The 14,170-nt window shown below is 35.4% G+C and overlaps 1 protein-coding gene across 1 annotated transcript in view; it reads left to right on the top strand.

Moving 5' to 3' along the window:
- LOC149086982 (uncharacterized) overlaps nucleotides 1-8,333 on the top strand; it is a 103,714-nt gene extending 95,381 nt beyond the window's left edge. The window contains exon 4 of the mRNA XM_089231193.1: nucleotides 6,552-8,333. Within this exon, the coding sequence (XP_089087319.1) occupies nucleotides 6,552-6,942 (391 nt within the window). The 3' untranslated portion in view covers nucleotides 6,943-8,333. The remainder of the gene's footprint in view (nucleotides 1-6,551) is intronic.
- The last annotated feature ends 5,837 nt before the right edge of the window (nucleotides 8,334-14,170 follow it).

Here is a 14,170-nt window from a genome sequence, read left to right as displayed (position 1 = left end):
AATTAATTAACACTTTTTAGTAAACTTGCCTGAGTAAATTTCCGGCAGTAGAAAAACAAATGTTCTCCTATAGCAGCCGTGGTGATGGCAACAAACGAGCGACACTCACTCTATACCATCACAGGGTCATTCCCAAGTGTTTTGTCACTGTTACATTTCCCAGCCATATTTTAAAAGCGGAGAAAAAGCGGTATATTTCATATTCACCGCCTGTTCCACATTACCTGAATGTATTGTATATATGTTACGGTAAATGCGATAAATCAGTCATTATGCACACTTGGTAATTTTGATACATTTATCACTTTTACCGGCGAATATGCACAATACCCAAGTGTCGTTGGTAAATTTTATAAATACTTGAAGTTTATCGCCTTTATCAGTGAATCATTTGGAAATTATGCACGGTGTATGATCCACCTGAAAAATACCTACAGTCTAAAAATCACATTCAAAATACCTATAGTCTAAGACTCACATGGAAAATATTAATGGTGCATGAGTCACGAAAAAAGAATCATGTGGGAAATATCCGTGGCCAAAGAATCACGTAGGTGATTACTGGTGAATGAATCACGAGGAAAAAATTCGTAACAGAATCACGAGGAAAATATCCGTCATGTATGAATCATTTGAAGGGCGCGATAGCCCTGTCGATAAGATACTCGCCTAAAGTACCAAAGGATGTTTAAAGGTGTCGCGAGTTCGATACCTGGTTCGTCCTTGTCAGAAAACTTTCCTAACATAGGGGTACAACAAAAAAATTGCTACCGCGGGGAGTCCTCCATCGAGGGGTTAGCGTACCAACCTCTCGATGAGTATAAAAAACAAGCCTGCCGTTCGGAATCGGCAATAAATTGTAGGTCCCGGTCTAATTAGCCCTCGTGTGCAGAAAATGACCGTGGTGCGACAAAAATGATCAAATAATCAAATGAATCATTTTAAAAATGTGGTCACGGTCGATAAATCACCTAAAAAATACCTATAGTATTAGAATCACATGAAAAATATCCGTTGTCTAAGAATCACGTGGAAATGATTAATGGGGTATGTATGAATCACGAGGAAAAAGTTCATAGTGTATGGATTATCTGGGAAAATATCCGCACTCTAAAGATTCACGTAGAAAAGATTAATGGTGTACGAATCACCTGGAAAAGATAAATGGCGTACGAATCACCTGGAAAATGTTCATAGTCTAAGAATTTCATAGAAAAGATTAATGAGATGTGAGAATCAACGTAGAAAAGATTAATGATATATGAGTCACGGGGAAAGATTAATGATGTATGAATCACCTGAAAGTATCCATGTTTCTAAAAATCCGGTGGAGAATGTTTATAGTCTGAGAATCACGTGGAAAAGATTAATGGTGTATGAGTCTCGTGGAAAATAATACATTGGCTAAAAATCACCTGGAAAATATCCACGGTGCACGAACCACCTGGAAAATATTCATAGTATTTTGAATAGATTAATGGTGTATTAATCTCCCGAAAAATATCCATGATCTACGAATCACCTGGAAAAAAAGAATTCATCGTCTAAGAGTCACCTGGAAAATATCCGTGGTGTAGGAATTTCGGAGAAACTACCAAATAATTTTAATATCCTAGACCTAGGATAGACTAGGAGACCTAAGAACCCACATTAAGAAACTCTGATGTATACATCTGACACGGAAGTCTAAAAAAATACTGTTTAAAAAAAATGAAAAAAAACCATCAAAGGAACCAATGTGTCGCAAAAATAACATATTCTTAACTCCATAAAAATTTCTCATTTAGGCAAAATGAAGATCATCCATTTAATTTGCTGCGCACACAAAATTCATTCATCGAATGAGTTGAGGTCTTTGAAGATAAGTTTGTGCTTGTAATAAATTGATTAACGTAGAATCTAATCATACTAATGGCTTTCAGGTACGGTACAAGCTCATCTGTGTGTGTATGTGTATAAGTGTACGTGTGTTTGAGCAATGATGACAAGATCCCGAGTGAATGTGATCCCAGTTATCTTTCCTCCCCTCCCCCCACCCATTCTTTCGAAATCACTAAATTTAGCTTCTCCTTATACGATCACGGCTGTCTCCTTATAGGATCAGTCGTTAGACGATCACGGCTACTCAAGCATTTGACGTCCATTGACACAGATTACTGATAGCTTTGCCGCCTATCGGAGGTACCGAGTAGGAAAGGCAAAAAAAAAAAAGAAGCAATAACCCCCCCCCCCCCTTCCTGAAAATGCCTCTCTCTCTCTCTCTCGAGTAGTTGGAAGAGATCAATTCCAGCGGCATTTACTCTTCTCATTGGGACAATCGATTGGTTTCCTTCATGTTCTTTCTTACGTCATTTCGAGCCTATCTTTCGAGTGAAAGCATCGGAATTGATCATAAAAGGCAAGAAGAGTAAAAATAGAATAAGAAAAGTTCTCTCTCTGAAGTAGATTGAAGATTTTTTTTTCCGCTCAGGACATGGCTGCTCTCGAGGACCTGCAATGAGGATTGGACTTTGAGAGATATCAATTCTCTAGTCCTTCTATATCTCTTTCAATGACGGGGGGAGGGGAAATCTTGAGAGTCATCAGAGCGTTATGTCTCTTGATATTGCTCGTATTTTTCTTCACCCAGGCGCTTCGAGTGGTCAGATAACTTTAATATACCGATGTTTGAATGCGATTCGGGTTTAAGGTAATACATACGGATGTGTGTTGTCTGAGTGACGGTTTTAACAAAAAAAAAGTATGTCAGGGAAAATCAGTCAATGTCAAAAAAAAAAAAAAATTCTCGCAGCGGATTTGTGGGACAGGCCACAAAATTTTACTTTTTAAACTGTTATTGATTTGAAATTATTCCAACAGATGGCGTGTTATAGCACTAGCAATTTCATCAGTAGATTATGGAAAATCATATCGCAATATCTAGTCATGTGTCGCAGTTCTTGGACGAAGTGTAGGCCGGCATTCCAAATCACTCAAGCAGCCCTTTACAGATTATTCCCAAGTTACACGCAGCATATTTAACAATTCATTTATAAGTGACCCGCGGCACAGATTCAAAGCATTTAAGTGGGCATCAGTGCTAAGTTACATATCCACATCACTTATGTTACCCACGGAAAAGCAATGACTCAAATTGTGAAACAAGGTGCTTTACCTATCTTGATAAAAATCAATTGATTGATCTTGTAAAAATGGTTACGTGGGATACTGTTTACAGTTATGAATCTGCAAACGCGGCAATGAATACTTTCTTGGATTTAATTAAGAATTGCGTTGATGCTTCTACTAGAGTAAAGTATAATAAAAGAGTAAGAAAACCCTGGATTACGAAAAAAAATTTATGAAAAAATTAAAATTAAACATAGATTATTGAAAGAAATTAAAAAGAAACCGTTTGATATTGAGCTGCGATATAATTTCAAGACATTTAGAAATATGTTAAACAATGAGATAAAACAATATGACAATTATACTGCAGCATTTATTCAAGCAAACGGGTATTCAAAATCTCAATGGAATTTAATTAACAAATTAATTGATGGGGATAAATATAGCAGCATTGACACGGTTTTTACTGAAACAACTGGTGAAATAATGAATCCAATTGATATTGCTGAATGTTATAATGACTTTTTTTCTAATTTTTGTAACAATGATCTTCCTAATAATTGTAATTCATTAAATTGTTCAAATTTAAATTTTTTTGAGAAATCCTTTTTTATTTACCCTACGGATAGTCATGAAGTATTGAGTATAATAAATTCTTTACACTCTAAAAAATCGTCAGGATTTGACAAAATTAATTCCATAACATTGAAATGCATTGCACCATATGTAAGTGATGTCTTATCGTTTATTTTTAATTTAAGTTTTATCACTGGCGAATTTCTAGAGTACCTGAAACTTGCAATCGTTTCTCCAATACACAAGAAAGGGGACAAAAAGAATGTTAATAATTACAGACCGATTTCTTTACTACCTGTCTTCTCAAAGGTCATAGAAAAAATAGTTAAATCCAGAATAATTAAATTTCTTGACAGCATTAATTTTTTTAGTGAGAACCAATTTGGATTCAGAAAGGCAGAAAGTACAGAGGACGCTCTTGTTAATTTTCTTTCAAATGTGTATATAGCAGATAACAATAATTGTAAAGTTGCGTCATTGTTTTTAGATATCAGCAAAGCTTTTGATACCGTTAATCATAGTATTCTTCTAACCAAACTAGAATATGCAGGAATTCGGGGTTTGCCACTTAAATTTTTCAAAACATATCTTACTAACAGAGTTCAAAGTGTGAAAGTAAATTCCGTTTTGAGTTCTAAAAGACAAATTACATCTGGTGTACCTCAAGGATCAGTACTTGGACCTATTTTATTCCTAATATATATAAATGATTTGTGTAACTTTAATTTTAAAGGAAAAATCACTGCTTTTGCTGATGATTTAGCTCTTTGTTACTCTGAAAGCTTTTCAATTAACATGAGGAATAACATGCAAAATGATCTTAACTCAATAAATATCTGGTTTAGAAATAATAATTTAAAACTAAATATATGTGATTTGGTTCTGGTACTTTCGATGATTTTGGTGTCCTAAAACATCATAGTATGACAGATGGCTGTATCTCGGATTGTATGGGCACAGTTGTAAATACAGTAGACACCTTTAAGTATCTAGGGATTTTTTTAGATTCAAAACTATCCTGGAAAACACATATTAATTATTTGAGTGTAGAATTAAATCGGAACATTAGGAAATTTTATTTTATCAGGAATAAATGTTCCCAATCCATTTTAAAACTTCTTTATTTTGCGTTAGTAGAATCTAGATTGAGTTACGGCATTACATGTTGGGGTGGGACATACTTCAGCAATCTTTCTTCACTGTTTGTCACACAGAAGTCCTTCATCCGTATCATTCTGAGTAAAAATAGACTCACACATACATTTCCACTTTTCAATCAATTAAAGCTACTTCCTCTGCAGCATTTCTGCGTTTATAAAAGTTTAAAAATGTTTTATAAAAGAAGTGGCCATCTCAATCTGAAATTACATAAGTCTGGAATGCAATTTAGGCGTCATACTATACAGGTACCAAGGCTAAATAAAACTCGTTTCCAAAAATTTTTCCTTTATTTAGCTCCCAAAATATTCAATTTACTTCCTCAGTTAATAAAAGAACAATCTTCATGTACATCTTTTTTTATCAATTTAAAATCTTGATTGTTAACTCAGGAAGATTTAAATTATCTGTTTGATATTGTAATGTAATCTTCTTTTATCTTGCATACGCTGCTAAATGCCAAATTTTTTTGTTTATCAATTCCATTCCTGTTGCCACTTATTTCTTGGTGTTATATGTATGTGTGTTTTTTTCTTTCTTTTTTTCTCTCGTAATTATTTATGCCAACAGATATGTATCGGATATTGTTTTGTGGGCTCACAAGCTTGCTTAGCCCCTAAATATTTTGTAACTGTGTTTAAAAATCTTAAATAAAGGAAATTTGAAATTTGAAATTTAAAAATTGTAAATTTGCCACGGTTAACATAAGTGACCTGCGGCGCTATTCTAGATCAATTAAGAGACCCGCGACACGTTTTAAAATGAACGAAGTGGCCCGCGACACGTTTTAAAATGAACGAAGTGGCCCACGCCACGTTTTAAAATGAATGAAGTGGCCCGCAACACGTTTTAAAACTAATGAAGTGGCCCGCCACACGTTTTAAAATGAATGAAGTGGCCCACGACATTTTTTCAAGCCAATGAAGTAGCCCGCACTCTCTTAAAAGTTGAGCACCCTTGTTCTAAAGAATCCTTCAAATGACATCCGTGTTCTCTACAACATTACTATAACTCAGTAGTTCCCAACTTGTGTTTCGAGTGCACTTCTTCGGGATCATCCGTTCCCCTCCAATAGAATTAATCGGAAAATTTTAAAGAATAAAACAAAATATGCCTAGGAGGCTCCACATAGAAATTCATTCTGAGAAGTGCTCCATGACTCTAGAAGGTTGGGAACCATTGCTATAACTATTCAGTTGCATCGCTATAGTTGCATAACCATAATCTACGGAAGAATAGAGATGACTTTGCCTAATAATACTCAAAAAATCGTAAACCAAAGAATAAGGCAAATAACTTTATTCTTTGGTATTTGCCTTATTCGTTGACGAATTTTTTAGTAAAAATAATCCGTCTTCTCAAATAAACTTGCGGTTTCTCGAAGAAAAATAAATTTAAATAAATAAAAAAAATTTCTCCTGGAGATATAAAAACTTCGGCAGTTCGATGAGGCCTTACACTATTTTGAATGAAAACTAGGAGATCTAGGATGATTGAAGTTAGATCGTCAGATCATTATGGGTTGTCTATCAGCCAACTGCGCCAGCTACCCGCAAATCAGCTGCCAGAATTTCTCTTTTGATTCTCTAGCTTGCTCTGATACCGCTTTAAGAAAAAAGAAATCCGTCCATCCATTTCACGACACCCTTCATATGGAAGATCTCTCGACGAGCCGAATTATTTCGTTCTCTTTTTTTTTTCTTTTTCAGGATCCGATCAGTGACTCTGGACCTACCCAGACGAGAAAAGGCGTCCTTCTATTCCGGTTGTTCGTCCCCGGACATTTCGTTGAAAGAAGCCGGCGAAAAACTCGAATCCATGAGCCTGAAACCGTCTCTGTCCACGGCCAGCAATAAGAAGAGCGTCAGGGTGAGCAACCACGTGACTTTCGTGACGCCGGACTCGACGACGGTGTCGTCATCGACGCCAACGACGACGTCCATGAACGTAACGACTGTCGAAGTGCTGCTGCACGTGAACAGCGCGAACGTTACGACGAACGATCCGAAACCGAACGGTGGCACGTGTTGGGGTCAGAGCGATCAGACTCTGCCGTCGATACAGATCGAAGGAGCGTCCAGTTCCAGTGACCTCAGGTAACGATGGTAGACCGGTGCTCACTGGTCTTGTCTGAAATCTCGTGACGAACGGAGAGGTAAATCGCGGTCGGGATTAAACAGTACCACGGATTAATTCAATGATGAACTTCTCAAATTAGAATATTATTCTTTGAAATGTCTGAAATCAAACTCTGGCACTCAGCGACTGCGTTCGCCAGCACCTCTGAGGCGAACAAATTTGTGTGCATGGCTTTTACCTTGGAAACCTTTAGTGATGGTGGCCAAGGAAAACGTTTACGCTCTGTACATATAAATCCATATAGAATATTCATGTCACGTCCGCTGTATAATGAGCTGCATAGAAGACTGACAAAGGGTGGCCTTCTTTCTTATTTATTTATTCATTTGCTTAGTGGTCTGAAATCCTGACAGACTGACCATTGCATACTGGTGAACAAATTGTGAATTTTCAGTAAAATTTCCGCCTTCGATGATGAAATCGATGAATGTGGTTTTCGTACAACACGAGCAGAGACTTATCCACACACCCCTTCTTTTGCTGTCTGTGCTAAAAATTATTTGTTTCCATTTTCCAATTACAGGGTACAAAGACTGCAAGAAGAGTAAAATATTTGTTAACAATCTGAAAATACAGATGGTGCTGCATTTCTTTTTTCTTTTTGGCCGTTCTACCTAAAACAGGGTTAAAAAAATCGTCCAGTGTTGCAACAAGTAGGTGTGGTCAAGTCTCTTCTCGTGGTGGACAGACACATACTGACAAAGGGTGGCCTTTTCCCCCCCCCCTTATTTTTTTATTATAATTACTGGTTTGGTGTTCTGATATCCTGACAGACTGACCATTGCGTACTGGTGCTCTAATTGTGACTTTTCAGTAAACTTACCGCCTTTAGTGATGAAATTAATGAGTGTGGTGTTCGTACATCACGAGAAGAGATTTATCCACGCCATCTTTTTTTTTTTATCTTCTGTGCTTAATTATTATTTTCGTTTCCCAATCACAGAATACAAGGTCAGCAAAGAAGGAGTGAAATATTAAAATATTTGTTAATACATTGACATGCCTTAAAGAGGGCCCTGCATTTCGGGCTGATCGACCAAAAAACGGGATTTACAAAATCGTGTTACATGGCAAATAGGTATAGTCAAATCTCTTCTCGTGGTGGACGGAACATATTAATTAAGAAAAAACGGGCAAAATGTTTACCGGGGGTGCACAACCTTTCCAGTCTGCGGGACGGGCATGAGGTAGTTCTGCCGCTCGCGGGCGACAAACTTACATGTATAGTGGGCTGACTACGTGACCTGTATTTTATGGGACATCCCCCGAAAATTTTTGGCCGTCCCAACTTTTTCTATAAGATGTCTTGTTTTTGTCTCTTATTTACAAAATGAGCTTGAGGACTTGGAAATTTTTTTGGTAATTATGACTATCATAATTAATTTTAGATTTTAGTCATATAAAAATATACTTATCTAACATATTTGTCAAACATATGTTTTTTTTGGTAACTTACGACTTTCAGCCCCCATTGCGACTTGTAGCCGCTCTCCCCCTCCCTCCGTTGCGACTTGCAAGCCTCTATTTCCCACCATTGGCGATTTTTGCAGCAATTATAGCCTTTCAAAATTTTTGCTTACTTTTGAAAACTTTTTGCCTTTAATTGGCAACTTCACTTGTCTTTGACAATTGTTTTTGCTGTAATCAACAACTTTACTTCTTTTTTTTTACACTTTTTTGCTACAACTGCCGATTTCCCGTATTTTTATGACTGAAATATGGTCAACCAAGGCATTTATCGTGTTTTACGTATTGATGCCGGAACACCTTTAGCGGATAATTAAACTTTTGGCTGCGAACCGTGGCGCGTTTGCTCCCCAGCGCGACCCAACCCGCAAGGGTAAAAGGCTTATATCCCTGGAGGGACAGAGTCTGGGTCGTGACTGGTCTGTCGGAACAACTTTCGCGGGACGGATAAAACCCACTTGAGAGCCGGTGGTTGTGCACCCCCTGATGTAGATTGTTCCAGTTCTTTTAAAAATGGTTTTATAACATTTAAGCCCAGCAAAAATTTACAATATGGTAAAACCTCCCTCTTCCGCGAACCCGGCGGAAAAAAAACAAGTTTATCCGTAAAACAGTTTTGGCCGTTGATCAGGGGTTTGAAATGCATACTTTTATCACACAAGGGAAATTATTATTTGGCCGTAAAAGAGGGATTCTACTGTACTTAGGATAATTTAACACAGACGAATACGTTCCGCCAAACACTGTCCTATTACACTCTATCAATTAATATAATCCTTCCAAAATTGAACTCGAAAGGCTGATTGCATTCCGAAGAAATTCATAAATGGCAAGAACTTTTTTTTATCCAATTTGCGAATATAAGCTTAAGAAAGGTCATTAAATTATTCATGCACGTTACATTTTTTTTTTAATGAATAATTCCTTGAGGTAATTGAGTTAATTAAAAAGTATTAAAAAACGTTTCAATATTTCATCGCCATAAAAATACTAGATCTTCCAAACAGAAATTTCGCATTCAAAAATGATATTTTAATTACACAAATTTAATTTAAAGAAATCTTATTTAATTAGTATTGTATAATGTACCACAATTTTTCTCTAATAAAGAAATTAAATAGGGCTAATCGGAAATTCATGATGTAACATATTCATAAAATGAGGATCTTCAAAATGTGATTTTTCTTTTGCTCTTTTTAATTCCATATAATTTTAATTAATTATTATATTGGTATAATAATGTTTTTGAAATTCAATCGGCTATTAGTATTAAATGAATGTGCGTAATGGTTATTATTATTATTATTATTGTTGTTGTTTTTTCTATCAATGTTAGTTTATTTAACAGAATAGCCGTCCATTCGATGGCTTTTCGTTAATATTCGCCGGTATGTGAAGTATGTGTTTAAGTGTTAATTAAAAAAAAATTATTATCTATCATGTTTTCCTCTTAATGCGGTAATTATTTAAATAATTTTGTTTACAAGATGTTATATATATACAAAGGGTGGCTCATAAATTCGTGAATTGTTCAAAAGTTCATAAGAATAGACGGAATCGGTATGTTTGACTGCGGTTTTGCGAAAAAGTTTTTCTCACGAAGGAGGATTGTTTTTGATTGGGAAAAAAAATCAGTTTAGATTTTTGTCGAATTTAATCGTTGGAAATATGCAAATAAGAGTCCTATAAAATGCAGAATGTGCGATCAATAGTGTGATCACTTATACAGTGAAAACTCGCTCCAGCGATACTCAATATAAAGATAATTCTCTCCTTTCAACTGTATTTTTTTTTCAATTCTTGTGTTCGGAAATGTCTATACTATATAATGTTTAACTTCTGCCTCTCGATATAACGCGGTAATCCCTTTTACACCGATATTTTTTATTAGCCCACAGAGTATCGTAATATCGAAATTTCACTATATATGAATTTTTCTTTTACCGGCTCTTACATAAGGTTTCCGTTGTAATGTTGGCTATTGCCATTGGAGAAGTTGTTTTACCTCAGCCGCGTATCACCTTTTGCAGCTTTACGAACGTTTCCGACACAGAAGGGATTGAAGAGAGGTTCAGGTCCATAATTTTGTGATCTGCTTTCGAGAGGCGTCATCTGTCAACGAAAATTTGAACTTGATATTTTTTCCTGTACTTTTAAGTTTCCTCCTACGTGAAACTAACTCTTTTTTTGGAAACCGCATTCAAATATACCAATTTCTTCAATTTTTTTTATGACTATGGGGCACCCTGTATGGTTTGTTATTGATTACCATGGACATGAGCTTATACTTTGGATAAAATACTGTAGATTAGAATTCTGGGGCTCTTACAATTTCTTCTCTACAGTATTTTACTGAATAATATTTTAAGGGAAGGAGGGAACCTAATTTGATTTTCTAAATTTTAATTGCATTTAAATATTTCAGTAATTTTCAAATTATTGAGTGCATTTATGTAGCCAGAGTGTGATGAATGAATAGTTTCGATTAGATTTAATGAGTAAAAAGTTTTTACGCACTTTTTAGTGATTAGAAATTTTTTAAATTGTCACACTATTCTTTCCCTTAATGAAAATGTAATTTTTACAAATCTTATATATAGTCAAGCTCGGTTATAATGACCTCAGATATAATGACGCTTAACGTCAATAATTGGCGGTCCGGCCAAATTCTCATAAAGAATAATATCAATAAACCTTTGCTTATAACATCGATGGAAACGTAATGACCTCGTATAAAACGACACATTTTTTTTATTGCTTCCGATTTTTTTCTCACGGTGTTTTCAAAAGAAATTACTAGAAGTAGAGATTCTATTTATAACTAACGGTGAAAGGAAAACCTATTGCACATTCGGACTTTCTCATTGATATGACCCATAAATTGAACACTCCGTATTTTCCCGTAATTTTGCACTTCCCGACTTATTCCCCCTATAAGAATGTCCCTTTTTCGAAGCAGTTTACTTTAATTCATAATGTTTACTGAAATTAGAGAATGAAATAAAACTAGCATAATTTATAGAATTTATAAATTATAATGAATAGTATGACTATAAACATCCATCCCAAATATTTGAAATGTTCTTATCTATTTTCTTTCCAAAAAAAAATACATCTTACATCCTGCAGACATTCGGTAGCACTGTATTTGTCGCTAATTATAGGCAGTATCTGGAGATTTCGCCGGCAACTGTCAACATTTTTGGCTAGAATTGGCGGTGCCCGTCCGTATTCACGTATGCTCTTAATTTCGCGAATTTTGCTAGATTAAATATGGTTACCCCTAACCATCGTGAAAAAAATTAGGATTTCACGCACATTATTTAATTGCATCCGATTATACATTTTGTTTAAAAAAAAAGGTCTTGCAAACGTCCACTTCAATTACAACGTGATTGCCCGAGTGATGCAGTGGTAAGATGCTCGTCTTCAACCATGATGGTTGCCTTCAGGGTCTACAGGTTTGACTCCGGGGGAAGAACATCGAAAACAAGTTCTTTATACCTACCGAGCCTTCTGTGACCACCGATAGATGGCGCCTTCATTTCCCAACCAACTCCATTGGTTGGAAATTGCCATATGGTGGCATGACGAGAGTTAGTATGTGGTAAAGTAGTTTTAACGAAAAATTTCGAGGAATCTACAATTTATGATGTTAGAATCAAGTTTGTATTCACACTTAATCATATCAATGAATTAAATTAGATCTTTTCATCACTAAATCAAAATTTAATGATGAGGTGTTAGAACTTATAATTCCATTCAGTTAAATACAATTTTTTTTGCTTCGTTCTAATCAATATCAATCACTTGTTTTTAATTACCTAAAATTGAGAAGACCTAACTGATCTCTTTTAAGAACCTAAAATTCAAAAAAGACCTGGATAATTTCCTTTAAACACCTGGAATTAAAACGATGCAAATGACTTCTTTTAAGAACCTAAAATTCAAAAGTCCAGAATGATTTTTTTAAGGACCTAAATAATTTTAAGGATAAAAAATAAAGACCGATATAAATATATATAATTTTCAATTACCAAAATTATATAAAGGATGGAAATTAATTTTTTTAAGGACCTAAAAATAAGAAGACCTAAATGATTATTTTTCAGCACCTAAAATTAAAAAGGCCTAAATGACTTTCTTTAAGGATCATAAATGGAAAAAACCTGACTATTTCTAGGACCTGGAATTAAAAAGACCTAGATGGCTTATTCAAGCACCCGAAATTAAAAAGACCTGGATCAGTTTTTAAGGACCTAAAGTTAAAAATACTTAAATCAATTTTTTTAAGGGTCTGACATTGAAAAGACCTAAGTGGCTTTTTTTTTTCTTGACGATATAAAATTAAAAAGACTTAAATCAAATTTTTTAAAGACTTGAAATTAAAAGAAAAAACTTAATGAGACTTCTTTTTTAAGGGACTGAAATTAAAGAGACCAAAATTGATTTTTTAAGGACCTAAAACTAAACAGACCTAAATGAATTTTTTAAGGACTGGAAATATATTTTTTAAGTACGATTTCTGTTTCTAACTTTTAACAAAGCACAGAAAAACACATGTTAACCAAAAATTATTTGCAAATGATAATTATTCTACAGTCGAATAATTTCCTCATTAAAATTAAACTTAAGTAAGAAATCGGCGTAATAATTATCATCTGATATAGAATAAAATATCCTAAAAATATATCCTGAAAATTTTTTTTTTGCACCTTTGTGGGTGATGAGATGAAAATTCGGGATATATATATATTTATTTATTTAAAATTCCATCTTTTTCCTAATTCGTATACGTAAGGGAATTGGATGAGAGAGAGAATCGAGAAATTCTACCATCGGGTATTGGGTATTTATGCTCGGATGGGGAAATAGTCACCCTGGGAACTACTACCCGATAAAACTCAATTTAAGGGTTGTATAACCAGGCTTTAGAAATTCTAATGAGGTTCGAGTCAGTCGCGTATCACATGGGTGTGGGGCGGGGGAAGCCTGTCTGTCCACCTCCGCAATGTGAAGCGGCGAAACAGAAAATCTCTTCAGAAATCCTTCCCACCATCACCACAAACCTTCATTCAGAATACACATACGCATCGGGAGGCAGAGATTTCATTGGGACAGAGGACCCACACACACACACTCTTGAAATCCTGTCGCTAAATTGGAGCATTTAATTGATAGTTATTTGAACAAGAGAGAGAGCGAGAGAGGGTATTTAAATACTGAGTTTTCATGATGATGGGAGAGTACATACGAGAAGGCAATTCCAAGAGGCTTGGATTCGAAACAACCCGTTCAAACAGCTAATGAAATAGCCGTTTCCTGCGTTTCCAAGCGAGGTTTTAGTATACTGTAATCTCGGCCCGATTGTAACATCGTTGGTAATCGCTTATTTCGGAGGAATTACAAAAGAGCCGGACATAATTGGCTTTTATTGGCCACATTGCTGCTGGCGAATTGCAAAACTCCTGAAATGTCTCTGGTTCCACTGTAAAGGTTAGCGCTCTCTGTTCATTACGTTATTGTGCATGTATTGTTATTTGAACGGGACTTTTGTTATGCAGCACGAATGACCATTACCATTCACCTCCATACATGTTCAACCCATTGCCCGCGGGCCAAATCTGCGCCCTCGGAGTCACTTGATGTGGCTTGCAAACTCAAACTCATTTTTTTTAATGAACTAAATTACATATTTGCAGAGCACTTAAATTACCCGCGG

The sequence above is a fragment of the Pholcus phalangioides genome, unplaced genomic scaffold, assembly GCF_987345545.1.
Source record: "Pholcus phalangioides strain wild (caught in Gottingen) unplaced genomic scaffold, Ppha-v1.0 ptg000004l_1, whole genome shotgun sequence".
Taxonomy (NCBI): Eukaryota; Metazoa; Arthropoda; class Arachnida; order Araneae; family Pholcidae; genus Pholcus; species Pholcus phalangioides.
This window is presented reverse-complemented; position numbering and strand designations above follow the sequence as displayed.